At 34.9% G+C, this 27,168-nt stretch overlaps 2 protein-coding genes and 1 long non-coding RNA gene across 3 annotated transcripts; 1 reads left to right on the top strand and 2 right to left on the bottom strand.

The window, feature by feature from the left end:
- Positions 1-1,128: 1,128 nt before the first annotated feature.
- Positions 1,129-4,626, bottom strand: LOC137817291 (uncharacterized). The gene is made up of 8 exons (XM_090304789.1): positions 4,261-4,626; positions 2,916-3,115; positions 2,245-2,276; positions 2,070-2,143; positions 1,931-1,994; positions 1,695-1,772; positions 1,548-1,618; positions 1,129-1,466 (listed from the first exon to the last, which is right to left on the bottom strand). The coding sequence occupies exons 1-7, from the start codon at positions 4,624-4,626 to the stop codon at positions 1,581-1,583; spliced, it is 852 nt and encodes a 283-aa protein (XP_090160915.1). The 3' UTR covers positions 1,129-1,466; positions 1,548-1,580.
- A 6,768-nt stretch (positions 4,627-11,394) lies between these two features.
- Positions 11,395-11,945, bottom strand: LOC150025875 (uncharacterized). The gene is made up of 3 exons (XR_016522983.1): positions 11,882-11,945; positions 11,710-11,805; positions 11,395-11,632 (listed from the first exon to the last, which is right to left on the bottom strand). It is a non-coding gene; the product is annotated as an uncharacterized LOC150025875 (long non-coding RNA).
- An 11,590-nt stretch (positions 11,946-23,535) lies between these two features.
- Positions 23,536-26,959, top strand: LOC137817283 (protein SIEVE ELEMENT OCCLUSION B). Its single transcript, XM_068620534.2, has 7 exons — positions 23,536-23,796; positions 23,999-24,076; positions 24,286-24,695; positions 25,052-25,140; positions 25,234-25,358; positions 25,502-25,984; positions 26,117-26,959. The coding sequence occupies exons 1-7, from the start codon at positions 23,620-23,622 to the stop codon at positions 26,708-26,710; spliced, it is 1,956 nt and encodes a 651-aa protein (XP_068476635.1). The 5' UTR covers positions 23,536-23,619; the 3' UTR covers positions 26,711-26,959.
- The last annotated feature ends 209 nt before the right edge of the window (positions 26,960-27,168 follow it).

Raw genomic sequence — 27,168 nt, 5'->3', positions numbered from 1 at the left:
TAAGTAGAAATTAAGAGAGTTAACTTTTCCTACTTAAAATACCTTGTTAATAAGGAATCTAATTTTAAAAAAGTTAGCGAAGCTCACGGTTGAAATGGATGTTGTTAATCTAAGTTATCATAGACGTCAATAAAATGGGACATACTAATTATCCATTCAGGATCATGCCTACTTAGATTTACTTTGAATGTACTATTTCGTTTTAATTGGAAAATATTGTGACAAGAGACCAATTTATTTATCTAAATAGAATTTTATATAAGTTTAAGTTTTTTATAAAATCTCTAAACTTAGTTTATTTTCTAATGTGGTTTGACTTGATTGGATGGTTAGAGCATTTTATACCCTGTAAGTCTGATTTATGACCTTTTATATTTGATGGTTTTTTTATATATAATTTTATAAAAAATTATTCTCTGTGAATTATATTTGATGGTTAGAGCATTTCATACCCTGAAACCAATCTATAATTTTACCCTGTGAATTACTCTCTTTTTTCCCTGTAAATTAGTCCTACTAATTGAAAAATACATGGAATATAGAATGGGATAAAGTAAGAAAAACAATTCCTACAACATTGCCATATATTTATTAGTTTACACCAATGCAAATTAAGTGTTAGTAATCCAATTTTAAATACAATAAAACCAATCATATAAAATAGAAACCCATGTTGCAGCTTAAAACTAATGAAGCAGATCTTGAAGTAACAATAACAAATGCATTCAGCTACCTTAAATTCTACATATAGAGAACCAAAACATAGATAACTTGTCCCTTGTAACTTCAACACGATTTAAAAGAGGCTCCACATATATAACCTTGCCAATTTCGATCTTAGTACATTAACTAAAAAATGTATCAATTTAAGCAGTGAACAGAAAAAATAGATTGAGTACTTACCTGCCAATTACAATTTTTCAATATAACCCTTTGACCGCATAATATGACTCACCCCAAGCTTAATTAAGTAGTGTGCTTTAAGTAAATGACAACTGCATATATTAGGTGGATAAAAATAAGATTTAGGTAGACTTGGTGTTCCAATTTCACATGGACACAATTCTTTGTATAGAAAGATGAGATTATTTAATAGTGTAGGAAGCAAAAGCTTAATAAATAATGCAGATTATTTTATGAACAAAACAGAATCAAAGAAATCCAAACAGAGAGGACTTGTAGAGCAGGAATAGAAAACAATCACTCCATCACTCAATTTGCTCTTCCCACTTTTATCTTTCTCAACTTATTCAAATGTATATAAACCCCATTGGCTTAATGCTATAAATTGCATCATTCTCTCCTTGATTTTCTTTCTCTTTTAACTCCAAAAATCTCAGCATAATTCTCCTTCTATATGCACTCTTCATAATTCTCCTATCTGTTGAGTAATTATTACCTCCCAACCTTGAACTTTAGAAAATGTTCTTGCTTCAATCTCATTTCCAAAAACATAGTCCATATATCTGAATCCAAGAATGGACATCGTTAATAAAATCAATATGTAATTTTTTCTTTAATAAAATTAAAGAGAGAAGAATCCTTACGGTAGCACTTTCACCAGTGCATCCTTGAAGAACTCACAGATAAAGGGAGCGAAAAGGTTCATCATGAAGGTCTGCAAAACATGAATGTCGGCTATCTGGATTATTCAGGTATATGAGATAGAAAGGGACACTATATCAACTAGGTACCTAATGCCCAATTTTTTGGTTTGATCAAATGTTCTGACTTATAGCAATTTTGCAGCTGATAAGTTAGCAACGAGTGACCTGTATTATATGCAATCAAATAGGAGGCTTCAAATACTTGTTTTGCGATCAAATATATGTTAATCTGAAGTATACTATTTACAGAAAAAACATAAAATATAATTATTGATTTCTATAATAAGAAGAATAGAAACTCAAGGAAAGCTTGATCGTCTGACCTTTCACCACCAACCACACAAACAACACAAGTTCCCATAGGTGCAGTATTTCATAATAGTGAACCTGATTGTTGAATGAATAGAAAGTTAATTTCAGAAATGGAATTCTAAGTGACAAGATAATCAAAGATAAACTTACCTTTACACCATCAAGTGAACATCTCTTCTTCATTTCCTCCCCAAATTTGTCCTTTCCTATGCAGCCTATGTAACCTGTGGCATTAGGTACTTGAATCAATGTTACGAAGTGAAGGCAAATGATTAGCTACATAACTACTGCAGACTCAGCTCATTTCATAAAAGAAAGTGCATACCTGAGCAACCTGGATTGAATTCAAAGTAGCACCTACCAATGAGAAAATTTTAAAACTCGTCAAGATGAAATGTGCACTTTCATCTCTTTTCTTTCCCGCTCTTTTATTAAAGCTAGAATCTATGACTAGAAATCTAATAATTCGGATCGAGTGTATTACCTCCAGCAATGTACTCCACATTAGATTTGCTAGCCAATTTTTCATACCTAAGATGATTGCTATATGAAAATTTATAAGAAAAAAATCTTATCCTAAAAAGAAAATATCCTTCGATAAAATACTAGCCCAAAAAATAAATGTAGTAAGGAGAGAAAGCTAAAAATCTTTCTAGATCTAGAGGTTGAATATCTAACCAGTTATTACATCAAGTTCTTAATTTACAAATTTTCTAAAAATATGTACATTGAGTATTTAGTAAAAGAAATAGGTAAAACTTGTGATTTTCCTGAACAACATTCTAGCATAAAGCATTAGCAGAGGGAAAAACAGATAAGAAGTGGGAATAACGGTTTTATACATCCCAAGGACTAGAACCACATCATATTAATAATATGTATATGAAATTAAGAAAATGCACACTCAGGGCCAAAATAGCCAAAATAAGAGTAGGTTAATAGAATCAATCAATCCTAACCAAGAGAAAATCGAAGGAAAAATGAAAAAGAACGAACCGCAGAAGAGCAAAGAAGAAGACGACGACTACCGTGAGCTTGAGTAGCACGTGAATTGGAAGAAGGAATCGAAGAAGAACCAAACCATGGAAGCATTCGAAGAAGACTACCAGTGTGTGGGTGGATTTGGGATTTGGAATTTGAAAAATGCTTTGGAAGATTAAATTTGGGATATAGGGTTTTTGAGGTTTTGGATTTTGCTGGAACGCATTAAAAGGTTGGAAGGTGTTTAAAATTTCTAGAATAAAAGTTAATATTTTTTTAATAAAAGAAATTACACACGAGTTTTTCTTTTTTTTCACTTTAATAGAAGTTTAGTAACATTTTCTATTTTAATTATATTTATTAATTTGTATTGTCATAAAAAAGAGACACGTTTGCCTAAGAACATATATTTTTAAGTATGATGATTTAATTTTATATTTATATTTATAATCTATTATTTATAATAATTATTAATTAATTTTGAAATCTTCTTTATCATGTCACATTCAATCTTTTTTTTCATTTAAATAACTTAAATTATTATTATTATTATTATTAGTATAATAAATAATTACATTTCACATCTGAAAGAAAATTGGTGGTTAAAAAATAAACGCATTCGAGGGTATAATCGGTGGCTAAAAACTAAACATTATTCGGTGGCTGATTCAGTGACTGAAATAAACAATTACATTTAGCGACCAAAAGAAAATCAATGGCTTAAAAATAAACATATTTGGTGGCCGAAATAAGCAATTACATTTAGCGACTGAAAAAAATTGGTGACTAAAAAAGAAACATTTTCGGTCGCTAATTCGGTCACAAATATATTTTTCCCAATTTATTCAAAACAGTCACCACTTTAGCGACCAATGGTTTTGTCACTCTCATATTCGGTCGCTAATTCGGTCGCTAAACTAACTAACATCATTAACAATTCATTCAGTCGCTATTTCGGTCACACATTTGAGATTGAGGGTATTCAGTGGCTATTTCGGTCGCAAATTGCGACCACTCATTTTCGGTCGCTGAATTCGGTGACTAAATTGTTATTTTCTTGTAGTGTCAAAAACTAACTCTAAAGAAAAATGAGCAAAATTGGACTTACTCTGTTTAAGATTTTGATCGACCAATCTTGTAGTGATCGTCGCTAGGAGTCCAATGGAGAACTCCAATCATCAAACTCATGATCGAGGAGGTCAAAATGTTAGAGAGAGGTAGAGGAAAGGAAAAAGGGACTTTTAGAGAGCTGGTGATGCTTTACCTGGAACACTCCGGTAAGATGTCCAACTATTAACTCAGACTAACTTTGGAATTTTATCTTTTTCACCTTGATGCCTTAGGAAAGGCTCAATCCTACTATCAAAGCTCCGTACACAACTTGATTATTTGAGAATTTTGTAGCAAAGCAGAGCGACTGTTCCAACAACACTCCCCCGAGTCCTTCCAAGACAGCCCTTACACCGCTCCCCTTGGTGTTGGAGGGTCCGTCTACATGCAGAACCCATGAGTTGTTGGGATCCACTGATTTTGGACCTAAATCAACCACAAAATTTGTTAAGCACTGTGACTTGATGGGTCCTCTCGGATCGTACTTGATGTTGAATTCAAACAGCTCTACTGACCAGCTAATCATTCTTCCCATGAGGTTAGGTACAAAACTTGGTTTATTGGGAAATTTGTCTTTACTATAATTTAGTGGTTCTGAAAATATGGTCTCATCCATTGTGTCATGGAAACTAACATGAGAGCAATCTTCTAATATCTTGTTTCGGTTTCCTGTAGGGTTTGGTTGGTGAAGTTTATGGGTTGATGCTCTTCATCTATATCTTGTACAAAAGATGAACACACAACTTCATCTGATACTTAGAGGTAGACCAAGATGGGTAGGTTAGGTAACAAATTTTGGATCACCAGAGGGGAGGCTAAGAAATTCTTGATTTCGAAAAAACATTATTCGCATTGGATGTCCAGTATAACTTGGGAGCCTTTATCATTAAATGTACGATTGACTTCGTCTTGTCGACTAGTCTTGGTAGGAATCGTGACAAGGATGTTAGCTTCCTGATAAGTCTTTGCACTTCCTTGACATTCTTTGGGATATGCTTTTCAATTAAAGCTCAACATTTGTCCGGGTTTACTTTTATTCCTTTCCAATTCAATATGAAACCTAAGAACTTGTCACTTTGCAGCTAGACGGTGGTTGAGCCTCCATTATGTCGTTGAGAAAAGGGTGTTGACGGGTTCCTCCAACTATTTCTGAGTTGTGGGTCGAAGTGTTAGGTCTGGACTTGCTTTTCTGCTTTCATGCTTTAACGGTCGAGTCATGGGTAATGGAAAAGGCATCGGGGTTTCTTTGGGAGGAGTGTCCTAGTCAGACTCGTTCTCGAGTACATGTATCTCTTCGGCTATCTTTCTCCTTATTCTCCTATCTTAGGACTTAAATCTCTTCTTCATTCCTGCGTTTCAACTCGTCCATCTCGCTCTAGAAGGCCAAGAGTAGGGCTACATGATCACTTTCCATTGTTGGTCTTGGTTCACCAATCATATTCCTTGTAGTTGCCACACTAGTACAAAAATAAGAAAAGAGCGCTCTTTATTTAATGCGGCTCAGCGCTTAAACGCATTTGTAAAAAACGCGGTGGCATTTTTGAAATTATGTTTATTTACAAATGCGGCTATAAGGGAAAACCACATTTGTAAATCAAGCGTATTGATTTACATATGCGGTTATTGGTAAAGCCGCATTTGTAAATCAAAGCGTATTGATTTACAAATGCGGTTATTGGTAAAGCCACATTTGTAAATCAAAGCGTATTGATTTACAAATGCGGCTTTACCAATAACCGCATTTGTAAATCAATACGCTTGATTTACAAATGCGGTTTTCCCTGATAGCCGCATTTGTAAATGTTTTTTTACCCTAAATATTTGCAACGCGCCACAGATTAAACAGTTTATCTTCACCGCCTTTCCTTTTCACTGTTGTTGCTTCATTCCAGGTCGCGTTTGCATTGTTCCTGCTACATTTCCATTCGCGTTCTTCTCATCTTCATTCACATTTGGTAAGTTCTTTCGACCTCGTTTTTTGCTGCACCGATTCGTTTTCGTTTTCGTTTTCGTTTTCGTTTCTTACACTGTTACATTGACATCGCTTTGGGTTCTTGTTTGTTTTTCTCTCCTTCGTAGCTTCATTGAGCGCCACCGGTTCCGCTGCTGCCGCCACCGCTATCTGCTCCTTCTTTACTCTTCACCAACGAAGGCTTCTCACACAAGGTTGGTGGTTTTTTAATTTTTTTTAATGTTATGAATTTTTTTTTATGTATTATAATTTGTATTTTTGAATTTATATTATTCAGTATTTATTATAATTTGTACTTATATTATGTTAGTTTAGTTGTTAGTTTTGAATAGAATTATCATTGTTGTTTTGAGTCCGAAGGTGTTCGACCCTCGACAATAATACGTGCTGGTATTGAGTTCGGGGTGTTCGACCCTCGTCAAAAATGTTAGATAGAACCCTGATTCTGAATGACTATTGCAGAATATAATGGATCGAAATTGGATAAATTTTGTTCGTATAAGTGATGAGTACTAAAGAGGAGTAAAAGAATTTATACAATTTGCACAACATAACGCGATTAATTGTTTGAATGGAAGGATATTGGATGTTAATTTAATGAGGGAGCACCTGTTATGTGATGGGTTTCTTCGATCGTATACAACTTGGACATGTCATGGTGAATTATTAAATTTACCACGTGTTTTCGTAACTGAAGAATATGTGGGGTCCACCATGGATGAAGCAGTACACGATGATGTAGAAGATGATCGATTGGAAGACATGATTCGTGACGTAGGAGCTGAGTCTTTTGCAAAAGTGCATGGATATGGAAGTATGTCAAGCGATGCAGAGACTCCATTGTATCCTGGATCAACTAACTTCACACGATTGTCGGCGGTGTTAAGATTGATGAATTTGAAGGCAATAAATGGATGGACTCATAAAAGTTTCACAAAATTGCTTCAGTTGTTGAAGGATATGCTTCCAGAGGGAAATACTCTACCTAATCGTAATTATGAGGCCAAAAAGATTCTTTGTCCAATAGGTATGGAGTATAAAAAGATACATGCATGTCCTAATGATTGTATATTATACCGCAAAGAATTTGAATTGTTGAAAAGTTGTCCGAGGTGTGGGTTATCACGTTATAAGTTGAAACAAAAAGATGATGATACTATTGAAGATATAGAAAACCATGGACCCCCAATGAAGGTTATGTGGTATCTTCCCATCATTCCAAGGATGAAGCGTTTGTTTGCAAACCCAAACGATGCTAAGAATCTTAGATGGCATGTAGATGAGAGGAAATGTGATGGCATGTACCGACATCCAGCTGATTCTATTCAGTGGAAGAAATTTGATGATGAGTTTCCAGAGTTTGGTAAAGAATCAAGAAATATCCGACTTGGTTTAGCTACAAACGGAATGAATCCATTTGGTAATATGAGTACAAATCACAGTTCATGGCCTGTATTACTAGTTATTTACAACTTACCTCCTGAATTGTGCATGAAGCGAAAATACATGATGTTGTCTATGATGATATCCAGTCCGAAACAGCCAGGGAATGATATTGATGTTTATCTAAGTCCCCTAATTGAAGATTTGAAGTTAATGTGGGATCAGGGTGTTGAAGTATTTGACGGATTTGCTAATGAAACTTTCAAGCTTCATGCCATGTTATTTTGCACCATCAATGAATTTCCGGCATATGGTAAATTATCAGGTTATAGTGTTAAGGGTCATAAAGCATGTCCAATATGCGAAGAAGACACTGCTTCTCAACAATTGAAACATGGAAGGAAAACAATATATCTTCGGCATCGTAGGTTTCTTAGAAGTCATCATCCTTACCGGAGGTTGAAAAAAGCCTTTAATGGACACCAAGAGGGTAGTGGTCCACCAACTCCATTAACCGGTGTTGAGGTTTACGAAAGGGTAAATAACATAGACCACACCTTCGGTAAGTAAAAACAAAATCATCTGTGACAAATATTTGGAAGAAGAAATCAATCTTCTTTGATCTTCCGTACTGGTCGAGGTTAGAAGTCAGACATTGTATAGATGTAATGCATGTTGAGAAGAATGTGTGTGATAGCTTAATTGGTACACTTCTTAACATTAACGGGTAGACGAAGGATGGTCTAAATGCTCGTTTAGATTTGATTGAGATGAACATACGCGATGAGTTGGCACCCATAGGAATGGGTAAGCGTACATATTTGCCCCCAGCCTGTTACACAATGTCAAAAGATGAAAAAATTAGTTTTTGTCAATGTCTAAAGGGTGTGAAAGTGCCACAAGGACATTCCTCAAATGTGAAGAGCTTAGTGTCAATACAATATTTGAAGTTAATTGGGTTGAAGTCTCATGATTGTCACATATTGATGCAACAGTTGTTGCCAGTAGCTATCCATGGGATCTTACCAAAAAATGTTAGACATACCATAACCCGTTTGTGCTCATTCTTCTCTTCCATCTGTTGTAAAGTCATTGATCCCTCAAAACTAGATGAACTTCAAAATGAAATTGTTGTTATCTTGTGTGAATTGGAGATGTTTTTTCCTCCGTCTTTTTTTGACATTATGGTTCATCTAGTGGTGCATCTGGTAAGAGAGGTTAGATTGTGTGGACCAGTGTACTTAAGATGGATGTATCCTGTTGAGCGGTATATGAAAATTTTGAAAGGTTATGTGAAAAATCATTATCATCCAGAGGCTTCAATGATTGAAAGGTACATAGCTGAAGAAAGTATTGAATTTTTTTCAGAGTACATGACAAAAGCAAATCCAATAGGTGTTCCAGATAATTCATGGCACCACAGGCGTTCTACAAATAAATGTTTACGTGGTGTGAATATTGTAAGCAAATATCGATCAGAAGTCTTGCAAGCACATTTGTACATATTGAATAACACAGATTAAGTTATACCTTACATAGAAGCTCATAAAGCCATTGTGAAGGCAAATAACCCAAGACAAGCAGAGAAATGGGTCTTGATGGAACATAATAGAACTTTCATGCCTTGGTTTAAAGACGAGGTGTTCAAGGATTCAACGACATCAGAGACCTTGACCTGGTTGGCTGCTGGATTGAAGTTTGATGTCATCTCATGTACAGCGTACGAAGTGAATAATTGTATATTTTACACGAAGTCCATGGATGAAAATAGTACAGTTCAAAATTATGGTGTTACTCTTGAAGTCGAGTCAATGCAGTTTTCGACTTCGAAAGATACAAATCCAGTACTTGGATCAATGGCATACTATGGGTTTATAGAAGAGATATGGGAGATTGACTACACTAAGTTTTCCGTTCCAGTTTTCAAGTGTAAATGGGTTGACAATAAAAGTGGGTTTAAAATTGATGATTCAGGATTCACACTAGTGGACTTTCGAAAGATAGGGTATCGAGATGAGCCATTTATAATTGTTCAACAAGCATCTCAAGTTTTCTACGTGAAAGATCCTACGTCAGAACATTGGTATGTCGTTTTACACGGCAAAAAACAAGGGGAGACCATAGATGATATTGAAAATGGTGAGCCCTGTTCATTCACACCAATGATAATTAATAAAGATAATGATGTAATTGATGATGTACATGCAACCCGTAAAGACCACAGTGAAGGAATTTACATATGAACTTTCAACCCCCATGCAACATATAAATAAGCATTTTAGATTTAGATTTTTATGTATTATTTTTATAAGATTTTAATTCGATGCAGATTAACTAATGTTTGTTACCTAATTTTTTTAACAGAGACATGAATGACGATCAGACCCCATTCAGACCTCGATCCGGACGAGACAGCAGAGGACCTACTAGATTGAAGCGTCCCGCATTGAGACATGCTGCTGGTGAGAAGACACGTGTTGACATTGACGTCAACACTGGAGTGGCTTTTGGTCCTAAAGCAGATGAGTTTATGAGCTATCTTGAAGTTGTTTCTCGTGAGAGGCTCTCCATTCTGATTAATTCATGGGATTAGGTGTTAGAGGTCGACCGGAACATGATCTGGGAGGATGTTCTGGTAAGCTTTACATTTTGATATAATGCTTTTTAATATTCATTGATTAATTTTAATTTGCTGATGTTATTTTGCAGGCAAAATTTGAAATTCCTGATGTCACTTCGATCAAATATTATATCCAATATCGGACTCAAATTTCGTACCTTTAAGTCAAGACTGACTTCGAGATACATTTTTGGCGACCTTAAAGACGAAAATCCATGTTTAAAGTACAAACATATTGATGAAGAGACATGACGTCTTTTTAAAGAAAGCCGTCAAAATGAGGCTTGGATGGTAAGTGAAGTAACTTAACTTTTTTTGTTTATATAACATTAATAAGTTTATCTTATTTACTTCAGTTTGTTTATTTCAATTATGACAGGATCTTCGGAAGAAAGCTCAAGAGATAGCTTTGAAGAATGTTACCCCGCACGTTATGTCTCGTTCGGGGTATCAAAAACTTGAGCAAGCACTGATGTTGGAAAAGGAGAAATCTAAACAGGGGATGTTGTCTGAGAATGTGGAAACAGGGGTCACTTCTCCTCCATCACCACCTTTTCGCCATGTAAAATGGAAGAGGACCCAAATTAAAAAGTCGAGTGCACCAAGTTCTGAGTAATCCGGGGTTATCATTGAAAAAATTGTAAGTTATTTTCATTTATTTTAAAGCATTAATTAGATTAATGCTTGAAAATATGATTTTTGTGTACTCTTGCAAGATTCCTTGGAATCCGACGGTAAATTTGTTGCTGAAGGTCGTCACGATATCCTGGTTGAAGCAATTGGACGACCTGAGCACTCTGGTCGTGTTCGTGCAGCTGGACAGGGGGTCGGAATTAAACTATATTTTGGAGTTTCAGAACGACAGTCATCCTCCTCCTTCAAAGAGAACGAAACTCAAATGAAGACTAAGATACGTGAAGAATTAATGGAGGAGATGAGAAAGGAGACTAATTTGATGTGGCTAGAGATGAAAAAGGAGAATGATCGAATGCGACAAGAGTTTCTATCGCAACAACTTTGTGCTGAGCCGATTGAACCCCTTGTTAGTCCCACTCCCAAGAGCACAAAGGGGAGTTGTCACTAGTGCAGATAAGTTAAACAAATGCGGCTATTTTAAATTTACAAATGCGGTCATAGAACCGCATTTGATCAACACGTATTTGTAAATCTGGAATTTACAAATGCGGTCCTATGACCGCATTCATAAATCACATTTACAAATGCGGTCATTTTAGATAACCGCATTTGTATATTATTCTGAATTAGGGAGTGGGTTTGGGGTTTAGGATTTATGAATGCGGTCTTGGTAAAAACCGCATTCATAAATCACTATTTACAAATGCGGTCTTGGTAAATGACCGCATTTGTAAATAGTGTTTTTTTTTTTTTTGGTACATCCTGTTTTGTGCAGAAACCATATATTTAAATAACCTGCATAATGATTAAACCCAGCCAGACAAATACAAAAATGTAGTAACCAATTGAAATCATCAAAATGTACATTTACAAGTGATCAAATTACATATAATAAAACCACTAATGTTGTTTACTTATGCTAGAGTTATAAAAATTAATGAAGTATGTGGACCAAGAATCTCTAACATATGAAATGCCTTCCTCACTCATTGGTGTTTCTTCTGTGAATAACTGCATTGCAAAGTTGACATAAATTAGTTTCTAGATATATATATGTTCAAGAATTATAAAAATGATTTAACATATACCTCCTTCCAACCAGTTTTAACACCTAGTCTTATAATGGTAATCATCCATTGCATAATGTAATAGCCACACTCATAGCTTCCTGGTTGTTTATTACACTATATAATTCAATAAAAAGTAATATGTTAGTATATTGATAAACAATGATAATAGAGAAAGAAAAAAATTACAAACCTTTACTCTTATGTAGTTCAAATTATTTGAACTGGATCGACCTTTTAGGATGTTATATCCACGCCATGAACTGGTTAATACAAAAAACCTCGTTAGTAGATGGTTAATTAGTAACATATACAAAGTTAAGTTTATACTATACTTACGTATCAATGATATCCTTAAATTTTGTGGGCATCTTCTTGTGTAGGGAACAGAACCACACAGCAGTCTTATCAACCATTGATAAGACAAGTAACTGCCAATGATGCCTATATGATCATTGAAAAGAGTTAGTAAATATTTAAAACATGAAATAATAATAATTGATGACATATAATTAAACTTACTCATTAATGTAAGGGCATAAATAAATTTGTTTTCCCTCTTTTTCCAGGATGTTAGTGATGTATGCTTGAGTCTCAGTTGAGTTTGGTCCAACGGGATTAGTATATGCAGGATCTACGAATCCATACATATTTTCCTTCCCCTCAGTGATACAGACTCTATGCAAAAACCTACAAGTTTTTAGTTAAAGCATAATCAATAATAATTTAACATAAAGTAAATTGAATAATAGGTAAAGATACTTACATCATAAAAAATTGAATTATACTTATATTGAGCTCCTGGTTCCCAGATATAAATTCTGATAAATCTGTGTTGTAAATCATCAGTGGCAGTTCAGTGTTGATTTGAAAAAATGTATTATCCCACGGAACTAGAAAAGGATCATTGCCAATCTGACTAGCAATGAGACGTAGGGAAGCCATAGGATCGTCAACTGGAACCTCACGCTTCTTTTTCGGAGTTGGTGGCTGAAAAGGTTCCTACAAGATAAACAACATTTGTATTAAATTATATGTAATATATAAATATAAATAAAAAATAATATAATGAAACGAAATTATTACATGAGGTTCGGGCATAGATCAAATGAGCTCTCTGGGCCAGGCAACGAATGTCTGAAATGCATCGGCCACAGTGGTTACCTCATCTGAAGGTAGTGGAACACAAGCATAAGGAAATCGTACTTTCTCAACAGTTACCTTCGCCACATCAGGGGAGAGAGGAACGCTATGTAAGGTGGTGGCGTTTTTATAGACTTTTCCAAGTGCCACCACCCGAGGAAGTTTGCCGCCCACTACCAGTAGCTCACAATCCTCTGTCTGCCCATTGATATCATCCCCTGATGTTGGAGGAGCCGCACAACTCCCCTTTGTGCTCTTGGGAGTGGGACTAACAAGGGGTTCAATCGGCTCAGCATAAACTTGTTGCGATAGAAACTCTTGTCGCATTCGATCATTCTCCTTTTTCATCTCCAGCCACATCAAATCAGTCTCCTTTCTCATCTCCTCCATTATTTCTTCACGTAACTTAGTCTTCATTTGAGTTTCCTTCTTGGAGGAGGAGGATGGCTGTCGTTCTGAAACTCCAAAAAAAAGTTTAATTCCGACCCCTTGTCCAGCGGCACGAACACGACCAGAGTGTTCAGGTCGTCCAATTGCTTCAACCAGGATATCGTGACGACCTTCAGCAACAAATGTACCGTCGGATTCCAAGGAATCCTGCAAGAGTACACAAAAATCATATTTTCAATCATTAATATAATTAATGCTTTAAAAAAATTGAAAATAACAAAAATAACTTACAATTTTTTCGATTATAACCCCGGATTGCTCGGAACTTGGTGCACCGGACTTTTTAATTCGGGCCCTCTTCCATTTTTCATGGCGAAAAGGTGGTGGAGGAGAAGTGACCCCTGTTTCCACATTCTCAGAATACGTCCCCTGTTGAGATTTCTCCTTTTCCACCATCAGTGTTTGCTCAAGTTTTCTATACCCCGAACGAGACATAACGTGCGGGGTAAGATTCTTCAAAGCTATCTCTTGAGCTTTCTTCCGACGATCCTGTCATAATTGAAATAAACAAACTGAAGTAAATAAGATAAACTTATTAATGTTATATAAACAAAAAAGTTACTTCACTTACCATCCAAGCCTCATTTTCACGGCTTTCTCTAAAAAGATGCCATGTCTCTTCATCAATATGTTGGTACTTTAAACATGGATTTTCGTCTTTAAGGTCGCCAAAAATGTATCTCGATGTCAGTCTTGACTTAAAGGTACGAAATTTAAGTGCGATATTGGATAATATCTTTGATCGAAGCAGTTCCACATCAGGAATGTCAAAGTTTGCCTGGAAAATAACATCATCAAATTAAAATTAATTAATCAATATTAAAAAGCATTATATGATAACAATAATAATGTAAAGCTTACCAGAACATCCTCCCATAGCATGTTCCGATCAACCTCTGAAACCTCATCCCATGAATTAATCAAAATGGAGAGCCTCTCACGAGAAACAACTCCAAGATAGCTTAAACTCATCTGCCTTAGGACCAAAAGCCACTCCAGTGTTGACGTCAATGTCAACATGTGTCTTCTCACCAGCAGCACGTCTCAATGCAAGACGCTTCAATCTAGTAGGTCCTCTACTACCTCGCCCAGATCGAGGTCTGACTGGAGTCTGGTCGTCATCCATGTCTCTGTTAAAAAAATTAGGTAACAACCATTAGTTAATGTGCATCGAATTAAAATCATATAAAAATAATACATAAAATTATAAATTTTTATTTACATGTTGCATGTGGGTTGAATGTTTATATGTAAATTCCTTCACTGTGGTCTTTACGGGTTGCATGTACATCATCAAGTACATCGTCATCTTTATTAGTTATCATTGGTGTGAATGAACGAGTTTCGCCATATTCAATATCATCTATGGCTTCCCCTTGTTTTTTCCCGTGTAAAACGACATACCAATGTTCTGACGTAGGATCTTTCACATAGAAAACCTGAGATGCTTGTTGAACCATTATAAATGGCTCATCTCGATACCCTATCTTTCGAAAGTCCACTAGTGTGAATCCTGATTCATCAATTTTAACCCCACTTTTATTATCAACCCATTTACACTTGAAAATTGGAACGGAAAACTTAGTGTAGTCAATCTCCCATATCTCTTCTATAAACCCATAGTATGCCATTGATCCAAGTACTGGATTTGTATCTTTCGAAGTCGAAAACTGCATTGACTCGGCTTCAAGAGTAACACCAGAATTTTGAACTGTAATCTTTTCATCCAGGGACTTCGTGTAAAATATACAATTATTCACTTCGTACGCTGTACATGAAATGACATCAAACTTCAATCCAGCAGCCAACCAAGTCAAGGTCTCTGATGCCGTTGAATCCTTGAACACCTCATCTTTAAACCAAGGCATGAAAGTTCTATTATGTTCTATCAAGACCCATTTCTCTGCTTGTCTTGGGTTATTTGCCTTCACAATGGCTTTATGAGCTTCTATGTAAGGTACAACTTCATCTGTGTTATTCAATATGTACAAATGTGCTTGCAAGACTTCTGATCGAGATTTGCTTACAATATTCACACCACGTAAACATTTACTTGTAGAACGCCTGTGGTGCCATGAATTAGCTGGAACACCTATTGGATTTGCTTTTGTCATGTACTCTGAACAAAATTCAATACTTTCTTCAGCTATGTACCTTTCAATCATTGAAGCCTCTGGACGATAATGATTTTTCACATAACCTTTCAAAATTTTCATATACCGCTCAACAGGATACATCCATCTTAAGTACACTGGTCCACACAATCTAACCTCTCTTACCAGATGCACCACTAGATGAACCATGATGTCAAAAAAAGACGGAGGAAAAAACATTTCCAATTCACACAAGATAACAACAATTTCATTTTGAAGTTCATCTAGTTTTGAGGGATCAATGACTTTACAACAGATGGAAGAGAAGAATGAGCACAAACGGGTTATGGTGTGTCTAACATTTTTTGGTAAGATCCCACGGATAGCTACCGGCAACAATTGTTGTATCAAGATGTGACAATCATGAGACTTCAACCCAATTAACTTCAAATCTTGCATTGACACTAGACTCTTCACATTTGAGGAATGTCCTTATGGCACTTTCACACCCTTTAGACATTGACAAAAACTAATTTTTTCATCTTTTGACATTGTGTAACAGGTTGGGGGCAAATATGTACGCTTACCCATTTGTATGGGTGCCAACTCGCCGCGTATGTTCATCTCAATCAAATCTAAACGAGCATTTAGACCATCCTTCGTCTTCCCGTTAATGTTAAGAAGTGTACCAATTAAGCTATCACACACATTCTTCTCAACATGCATTACATCTATACAATGTCTGACTTCTAACCTCGACCAGTACGGAAGATCAAAGAAGATTGATTTCTTCTTCCAAATATTTGTCACAGATGACTTTTTTTTGGACTTGTCGAAGGTGTGGTCTATGTTATTTACCTTTTCGTAAACCTCAACACCGGTTAATGGAGTTGGTGGACCACTACCCTCTTGGTGTCCATTAAAGGCTTTTTTCAACCTCCGGTAAGGATGATGACTTCTAAGAAACCTCCGATGCCGAAGATATACTGTTTTCCTTCCATGTTTCAATTGTTGAGAAGCAGTGTCTTCTTCGCATATTGGACACGCTTTGTGACCCTTAACACTATAACCTGATAAGTTACCATATGCCGGAAAGTCATTGATGGTGCAAAATAACATGGCATGAAGCTTGAAAGTTTCATTAGCAAATCCGTCAAATACTTCGACACCCTGGTCCCACATTAACTTCAAATCTTCAATTAGGGGACTTAGATAAACATCAATATCATTCCCTGGTTGTTTCGGACCGGATATCATCATAGACAACATCATGTATTTTCGCTTCATGCACAATCCAGGAGGTAAGTTGTAAATAACTAGTAATACAGGCCATGAACTGTGATTTGTACTCATATTACCAAACGGATTCATTCCGTCTGTAGCTAAACCAAGTCGGATATTTCTTGATTCTTTACCAAATTCTGGAAAGTCATCATCAAATTTCTTCCATTGAATAGAATCAGCTGGATGTCGGTACATGCCATCGCATTTCCTCTCATCTGCATGCCATCTAAGATTCTTAGCATCGTCTGGGTTTGCAAACAAACGCTTCATCCTTGGAATGATGGGAAGATACCACATAACCTTCATTGGGGGTCCATGCTTTTCCATGTCATCAATAGAATCATCATCTTTTTGTTTCAACTTATAACGTGATAACCCACACCTCGGACAACTTTTCAACAATTCAAAATCTTTCCGGTATAATATACAATCATTAGGACATGCATGTATCTTTTTGTACTCCATACCCATTGGACAAAGAATCTTTTTGGCCTCGTAATTACGATTAGGTAGACTATTTCCCTCTGGAAGCATATCCTTCAACAGCTGGAGCAATTCCGTGAAGCTTTTATCAGTCCATCCGTTTATTGCCTTCAAATTCATCAATCTTAACACCGCCGACAACCGTGTGAAGTTAGTTGATCCAGGATACAAAGGAGTCTCTGCATCTTTTGACATACTTTCATATCCATGCGCTTTTGCAAAACACTCAGCTCCCACATCACGAATCATGTCCTCCAATCGATCATCATCTCCATCATCGTGTACTGCTTCATCCATGGTAGAACCCACATATTCTTCAGTTACGGAAACACGTGGTAAATTTAATAATTCACCATGCCATGTCCAAGTTGTATAAGATCGAAGAAACCCATCACATAGCAGGTGTTCCCTCATGATATTCACATCCAGTATCCTTCCATTCAAACAGTTAACGCACGGACACCTGATCTTTGCTCCATCATGACCACTAATAATCGCGTTACGCTGTGCAAATTGTATAAATTCATCTACTCCCCTTTCGTACTCATCACTTATACGAACAGCATTAATCCAACTTCGATCCATTATATATTCTGGAATATAGTTAGGATTTTCTAATAATTAGTATTCTCTTCAATCTCACACATTTGCCGAGGGTCGAACACCCCTGGACTCAATCCAAACACGATATTTCTATTCTAAAAGTAACAATAACTAACATAACATAAAACTTTTATTAAAATGTAATTAACAACTAACTAAATATTTCACTTCTAAAATTAAAATTCTAGAACAAAGTTTAATACACTATAGAATTATAATTCCATAAAGATTAATATCATATTCATTTTTATTTAAGTAAAAGTAGTTTAAAGTGACAATTATAAAAATAAATGATGCCAGGGAAAAAAAGAAAGATATGCAAAGAGAAAGTGCAAAAAATAAAAATAATTACAAAAATAGAATTTATATATAATATAAATTTAAGAAAATAGAAATTATATAATACAAAAATTCAAAATACACACAAATATATAAATTATTAGTTATTAGTTATATACATTCCAAGTTATATTAGTTATTAATTAAATATATATTATAATACAGAAAAATAAAAATTCAAAATATTAAATATGAATTCAAAATTTTAAATATAAATTCAAAATATTAAATAAATACAACACCAACCTTTAGGTTGATGGTGATCGGAGACGTAGGCGAAGGCGGTGGCGGAAGCAGTGGCGGTGACGGAAGCAGTGGCGGTGGCGGAGCAGAAAAAACCAGAGAACCAATAGAACAGTAACCACCTATATGCAGAAAACGAGTAAGGAAACGAAATGACAATGCCAAGGAAGTGAATAATGACAATGACAAAAACGAAAACGAAAACAAACGTTGAAGCAGAGAGAGCTGAAACTTACAATGCAAAGCGGAGACAGCTGAGAACGTTGAAACGAAGAGCGGAGAAGACGAAAGTGAAAGTGAAAACCAGTGGCGCGCTTCTATTTTTAGGGTAAAATTGATTTACAAATGCGGTTCTAGGGTAAGACCGCATTTGTAAATCAATTAAAATGAATTACAACTGCGGTCATAGTAAAGACCGCATTTGTAATTCATTCTGAATTGAATTACAACTGCGGTCATACTAAAGACCGCATTTGTAATTCAATTCAGAATGAATTACAAATGCGGTCTTTACTATGACCGCAGTTGTAATTCATTTTAATTGATTTGTAAATGCGGTCTTACCCTAGAACCGCATTTGTAAATCAATTTAATTACAAAAATGCCACCGCGTTTTTTACAAATGCGTTTAAACGCAAAGCCGCACTAAATAAATAGTCGTTGTTTTCAAATTTTGTACTAGTGTGTGCGGCTCCTCCAACATCAGGGGATGATATCAATGGGCAGACGAAGGATTGTGAGCTACTGGTAGTGGGCAACAAACTTCCTCGGGTGGTGGCCCTTGGAAAAGTCTATCAAGACACCACCACCTTACATAACATTCCTCTCTCCCCTGATGTGGCGAAGGTAACAGTTGAAAAAGTACGATTTCCTGATGCTCATGTTCCACTACCTTTCAGACATTCGTTTCTTGGCCCAGAGAGCTCATTCGATCTATGCCCGAACCTCATGTAATAATTTCATTTCATTATATTATTTTGTATTTATATTTATATATTACATATAATTTAATACAAATATTCTTTATCTTGTAGAAACCTTTTCGGCCACCAAGTCCGGAGAAGAAACGTGAGGTTCCAGTTGACGATCCTATAGCTTCATTAGGTCTCATTGCTAGTCAGATTGGCAATGAACCTTTTCCAGTTCTGTGGGGTGATACATTTTTTCAAATAAACACTGAACTGCCACTGATGATGTACAACACAGATTTATCAGAATTTATATATGGGAAACAGGAGCTTAATATATGTATAATTCCATTTTTTATGATGTAAGTATCTTTACCTATTATTCAATTTACTTTATGTTAAATTATTATTGATTATGCTTTAACTAAAAACTTGTAGGTTTTTGCATAGAGTCTGTATCACTGAGGGGAAGGAAAATATGTATGGATTCTTAAATCCTGCATATACTAATCCCGTTGGACCAAACTCATCTGAGACTCAAGCATACATCACTAACACCCTGGAAAAAGAGGGAAAACAATTTTATTTATGCCTTTATATTAATGAGTAAGTTTAATTATATGTCATCAATTATTATTATTTCATGTTTTAAATATTTACTAACTCTTTTCATTGATGATATAAGCATCATTGGCAGTTACTTGTCTTATCAATGGTTGATAAGACTGTTGTGTGGTTCTATTCCCTACACAAGAAGATTCCCACAAAATTTAAGGATATCATTGATACGTAAGTACATTATAAACTTAACTTTGTATATGTTACTAATTAACCATCTACTAACGAGGTTTTTTTTTATTAACCAGTTCATGGCGTGCATATAACATCCTAAAAGGTCGATCCAGTTCAAATAATTTGAACTAGATAAGAATAAAGGTTTGTAATTTTTTTCTTTCTCTATTATCATTGTTTATCAATATACTAACATATTACTTTTTATTGAATTATAGTGTAATAAACAACCAGGAAGCTATGAGTGTGGCTATATATTACATTATGCAATGGATGATTACCATTATAAGACTAGGTGTTAAAACTAGTTGGAAAGAGGTACTATATGTTAAATCATTTTTATAATTCTTGAACATACTTATATATATATATATCTAAAAACTAATTTATGTCAACTATATTTTGCAATGCAGTTATTCATAGAAGAAACACCAATGAATTCGGAAGGCATTTCATATGTTAGAGATTCTTGGTCCACATATTTCATAAATTTTTATAACTCTAGCATAGGTAATCAATAGTGGTTGTATTATATGTAATTTGATTACTTGTAAATGTACATTTTGATGCTCTCAATTTATATCTATATTTTTGTATTTGTCTAACTGGGTTTGATCATTATGCAGGTTAATTTATATGGTTTAGGGACAATACAAATTGCACTTTAAAAAAAAAACACTATTTACAAATGCGGTTATTTACCAAAGCCGCATTTGTAAATCAAAAAACAAGATTTACAAATGCGGCTATTACCAAAGTCGCATTTGTAAATGTGATTTACGAATGCAGCTATTACCAGAGCCGCATTCGTAAATCTTAAACCCCTAAACCCTCACCCCTCATGCAGAAGAATATACAAATGCGGTTATTTAAAATAACCGCATTTGTAAAGCTAATTTACAAATGCGGCTCTATAGCCGCATTTGTATCTCTCTGATTTACAAATGCGTGCTGATCAAATGCGGTTCTATAGCCGCATTTGTAAATGTAAAATAGCCGCATTTGTAAATGTAAAATAGCCGCATTTATTTTACATTTCTGCGCTAGTGCCATAAAGTCTTATGCATCTTCCTTGACCCCACGGTGGGGTCAATTGTTCTAGTATAGGTCGAGAAGGATACGTATTCAATGTCATGTGCGCTTTTCAGTCTTTCAGGTGTTGACTCCTAACAGCATTCGATCATCGGTATTCGAGATAGGAGATACCCACAAAAGGTGCTTCAACGCTCAAGTCAGTATTCGATGTTTGAGAATATTAAATACATACTTTTGCCTTATCTTGGAGCATGCATTTATAAGATTAGAGGAGACCTTTGCGCTGTGAACTTGGTTTGACAATAATTACTGAGTTAATCTTACTACTAAGAAGGAGTTTTGTACACATGGGTTTTGTACACATGGATTATGCTAATCGTACTATATTTAAGTAATGATTGTATCCCAAAATATACTCGATTATAATTTTGTGAAGGTCTCGATCATAGGTGCCGAGTCATCGACCGTGTATAGTACAATATCTATTACTTTTAGCTGAAAATTTGTATTCTAGAAAAAAAAAATTATATAGTTACATAACTATATAGGCGTAGTTAATTTTTCAAGTAATAAAAACAAATTTTACTTATGAAAGAAAATTTCATATGTATTTGTAGCGATTTTTTTATATATGTAAATATTTCTTACGGAAAAGTATTTTACAAGAAAACGTGTATATATTTTTTTGTTATAATTTTTAATAGAAAAATCTGGATGTAATAAATGATTATCTAAGATCGAGATTTCAAATTAAGGATTCAACGAGAACCATGGGTAGGGATTAGAGATTCAGTGATGGGGCATTTTGAACTTGGGTTCAGCTGAATATTTGATGTTTAATAAATTTCAGTGAAGGTAGAAGGAGGGAAAGTGAAGTTCTTCAAGAATGGTAAAAAATGTAGTCACAATAAATATTTTGAATTATTATCTTTAGAAAAATTAAATAATAATGTAATATAATCGGATTTTAACCGATGCTATATTTTGAAAGCAACGTTTTCTTGTAATGATATCTAAGTCTTGAAAAAGAAGATATCTTAGATATATATGTTACGTATATAGGTAATAAATTGGCATAGAAAGTGGGAAGTTAAAGAAACAGCTGGGGACTATAAATTGAGATTCAAGGATTTTGAAGAGCCTTGCTTTTTCCTTAAACCAGATTCCCAAAGATATGTTGCTCTCAACAAAGTGTAACATAAAGCATCTGGGCCAAGGCAAGCAAATGTATGAACTTGAGATATAAGAAAAGAAAAAGGACCTATGGTCACACTTTAAACTTCAAATGATTGAGGTGTATGTACAGATGGAGTGTATATACAAAGAATTCGTATTCAATAAACACGACCCTAATATAATTTTATAGCTAAAAGCCTTTTTGAAGTGATATATTCTTTTATAAGAATTACTAGAGTAATCTTAATAAATCGGCAAAAATAGATCATATTCTTCATGTGTCTATTATCTAAATATTTATCTGTTATATTATTTTAGACCCAATCAGGTGGTATAACGATCAAATTATAAATCAAATGGTTATAATTAAGAGTTTGATATTATGTTATAAAACAAATATTCTAAGTTTAAATTAACAGATAAATATATTTATATATACACATCCACATAGAATTCATACTTTATAATGTTGTATGATACATTTCTTGTAGATTTGACTCAAAAGGTATAATTCAGGAAAAAGGTGAAATCATAACTATTAAAGCGCATACGTAATAATTACGTTCGTACAAAAAGATACTATATATAATTTCAAATTTTTAATTGAAATACTATTATATTTTACCCGCAACATCTTTTAAAACTTAACTCCTTTTCTTCAGCTGTTTTTGCTTGTTATTATATTTAGCTCCCTTTGGTTCTCTAAATTCCAAAATATATAAAAAAAAGACTAGTTTCACCTTGCCATTATAATAAATTTCATGAACATGAATAATAAATAATGAAGCCATTCGACTTAATTTTTTTTCAATTAATAGTTAATATTGCATATTTTTAATCTAAAGTGTATTGTAGATGAAGATACAGATATATCATGTTAAGGCTTGAGTAAAGCTAATTAATGTTGATTATTTACATAAGTACTCCCATATGTTCACCCTCTAAGATTTCTGTCTAGAAGCATCTTTGTTGTTGAGTAAAATTACGTTAGTACTTTTTGTTCTTTCCTTGAAGCCGAAACATTTTTGTGATCCTATGTTGGAAGCGGCAGAAGATGATCTTTTTCTAAAGTTTTGCGAACTTGCAACAAATTGCCTATGATATCCTTTGTGATCTCACATGTCCCATATAGCCCATAAGGGGTACGTTATGAAAATCACACTAGAAGGCACATTTCACGCCTTGAAAGGCCCCAGCAGAAGCTACTTCGTATATTTTCTTTTTTCTAACTAATAAAGTAGTTATACCAAATGTACACTCTTGTGCCCTCTTCAGCTTATATATATAAGTGGAGGAGCCAACCAACCCCACAAGGCATCCTTTGCTTACAGAGCTGAGAAGTTCAAGAATACTTGCTTTGCTACCCTAAAACCTTATTCACCATGTCACTCTCCAATGGAGCTGATGCCACTTCCAACCAGCAGAAACCCCAGCTTCCCAACCCCTTTGATCTCACCGACTCTGAGATCCTCGAAAAAGTTTATGTCACCCACCTCCATGATGATGACAAGTGTGATGTCGATGTCCTTTTCGACGTAGTGTCCAGTGTTGTACTTAAGGTACTATATGTAATTCACCTTCTTTCATCCATTCATTTTCTCCAACAAGTGCAAATCTTCCTAGGTATTTCTCTTTCTATATATAGATTCATAGGTAATATCACCTTTTCAGTGTATATTAGCTATAAATTCGTACTACGCATGTTTAATTATCATTTAAATTTAATTAACATTATTTAATTGTTTATATCGTGAGTGACAGACAAGGTTAGCTGAAAGCAAAGCTTATCAGACCGTTTTCAAACCAGAATTTAGTACAATGAAGCTGATTTCCTGTCAGGTTATCTCATGGCACAATCATTATTATTATTATTCCTTACTTTATGTGTACATATATTATTAAACGATGCGTAGTCATGCTTTATTTTGCTTCATTCAAAAGGGGCGAGTTGGTTTGCATTATTTTATGATCTTGTGTTTGCAAAAGCACAATTTTAAATTCCTAGTTGAAAATTATTTTAAACAAGTGATACAATGATATGATAACAGATGATAACCACACCCCGTGGTGATCGTTATGTGCACCAAACGACAATGTGCATTCTTCATCACCTCAGAAGCTACTCGTGGGATTCGAAGGCACTAGTAACTCTAGCTGCTTTCGCTTTGGAGTATGGGAATCTTTTGCACCTCAGTGATGTTGTAACACCAGATAACCTACTTACAAACTCGTTGAAACAACTGAATCAAATTCAAACCAGAAAGGACCCTAAGACCATTTTGGTGGCATTGGTGATGAAAGTGCTTCAGGACATCCAAGAGTGGACACGATTGTCTTCTTTTGGTTATGACATAGTGGATGTGCCATCTTTGTCTGATGCCCTGCAAGAGGTCCCTGTTGTTGTATATTGGATAATTGCTTCCCTTATTGCTGCCACTGGCAACCTCGTTGGTGTATCGTAAGTTATCTTCTCAACAATCACTCATCATACAATTCGCTAGTGCATGTTCACGTGACAAAGGAAAAATTATTAATATATTTAAATTAAATTAAATTATACTTTAAATTTTATTATTTACATTACTTTTTAAAAGTATAAAAAATATTTTGGTTTTAGTTCTTTATGTAACTAACAATATACAATTTGTTATAAATAAATAATTACATGGAGGATAAAATATAAAACAAAAATGATATTTTTCCGGTTATTTAACCTTACAAACTACAAAAAGTTTTTAAAACATATTCCCATTATAAAACTAAATAATATATTATTATTAATAATAACTGAAATTCTTTAATAATTTATTTCAGGGACTATGTATTATCACATTTTGTGGAAAGGCTTTCTTCTGCTGCTTCTAGATTCAAGGAACATCTGAAATTGAGCGGAGAGCAAAAAGGTTGTGCTAAGCTTTCTATTTTGTTTAATTTTTGAAGCCAATGAGTATGACGAAAGATCAAATGCTAATAAAAGAAACATCTATTTGTTGCAGGTTATGCAGATGAATACTACAAGCGCAAGAAGGCATTTTCTAATCCCAAAGATGTTGTAGAACTCTTAAAGCTTCTGATCGGATCTAAGGTCCAAATATATGATGGCAGCATCAAAAGCAACAGGGTTAGTCTCTAAAGCATTTCGATCACTGTGTCAAGATATTCTTATGGAAAAAATTATCTAGCCTTGTTATTTCGCCAAATTGGGATCGTCTTAAAGACAAAAGTAATGATCATGTCTTTTCTTTTTTATATATGTTCAAACAGGATATTGATGTCTTCGACCAGAAATATGTCTTGTTGTTCATTTCAAGCCTCGACAAGATTGAAGATGAGATTTCACTTTTGAATTCAATCTATGACAGACTGCAGGAAAATCCAAGTGAAATAATAAAAAATTACAAGAAAGAGGATTTCAAGATTTTGTGGATTCCCATTGTGACTTTGTGGGACGACAAGCAAAGACTCAAATTCAATGCGTTGAAGGATACCATCAAATGGTACGCAGTGGAGTTCTTCACTGAGCTACCAGGCACTGACCTAATAAAAGAGAAATTTAATTACAGGGGTAAACCTATTATCCCAGTGCTCACCCCTCTTGCTGATACGTTGAATGAAGATGCTATGGACTTGATTTTTCAATGGGGGATCGACGCGTTCCCCTTTAGGAAAATTGATGGTATTGACCTTACTCTAAAATGGAAGTGGTTCTGGGATGCAACAAAGAAAGCAAATCTTGGAATACAGCAGGTAAACCCATTGTTCAGTGTTGTTATCTAATCACCTGAGTTAGATATAATAGTGAACTATTTTTTAGGGATAATCATAGAGATTGATATGAAATTGACCTAATTATGTACCTTTGTTTTGAACGTGAATTAGGTCACTGGGGACAGGTACATTTTCATCTATGGAGGTGCTGACAAAAAGTGGGTCCAAGACTTCGCAGTGGCAGTGGAGAAAACAAAAGGGCATGCAATTATCTTGAACACAGATACCATAATAGATCAGTATGAGTTGGGGAAGGATGACCCGAGGGTTGTTCCTCGTTTCTGGATCGAAATAGAAAGGAAGAGACTGAAGAAGCATAAGGATGCGGTGGACTGTGAGATTCAAAAAATTGTGAGGACCTTGCTTTGCCTTAAACAAGACCAGCAAGGATGGGCTATTCTCACGAAAGGGTCTAACGTGAGGGTTCTGGGTCACGGTGAGCCTATGCGTCAAACTTTGGTTGAGTTTGATGCATGGAAAGAGAAAGTGTTTCAAAAAGAAGGCTTTGACGTGGCCTTCGATGAATACTATAAGATTAAGCTTAACCAGATATACGCTCGTCAACAATGTGCTATTGTTAAAAATAATGCAGATGTCCTAGTGACTATAACATGTCCAAATCCCACATGTGCACGTGTGATGGAGGTGACTTCCGTTAATTACAAGTGCTGCCATCGCGATGCTCCAAACACTGGCAACATCTGAATGTGAATGGGAGGAGAAAGAGGTTGATTCTTAGCCTCCAAGAGTTTGCTATGGCAAAACTTTGTATTTGGATTTCTTTTTGCTGTGTCGAGTTACTACTATATATATGCATGTCTTTTGTGTCAAGACGAAAGCTATGTAGCCACTTGATTTGCCCATGATGAATGGGAAAATGAATAATGGCTTTGCTTCATCTGTGTCAATTGTCAACTACAAAATTCAATAAACTTAGTTTTGCATACTCATAAATTGCGCCGGTCTCTTTTCTCTTGCTCTTCCTTCACTTTTGTTTTTGCACCACATTTTTTAGCTTATGATATTGACGTATACTATTTCCTTAAAAAGTGTGAACATTAATGACTTTTTTTACTACTAATACTACAAACTCCTTTCAGCAAGAGTGGCCGAGTCCAACTGTCCCTCGTATCATTATTACATATTACTAATCTACTTTGATT

Source organism: Phaseolus vulgaris, chromosome 7, assembly GCF_051622355.1.
Source record: "Phaseolus vulgaris cultivar YP4 chromosome 7, ASM5162235v1, whole genome shotgun sequence".
Classification (NCBI taxonomy): domain Eukaryota; kingdom Viridiplantae; phylum Streptophyta; class Magnoliopsida; order Fabales; family Fabaceae; genus Phaseolus; species Phaseolus vulgaris.
Note: the sequence above shows the minus strand (reverse complement) of the source record. Positions and strands in the feature narration are given on the sequence as shown.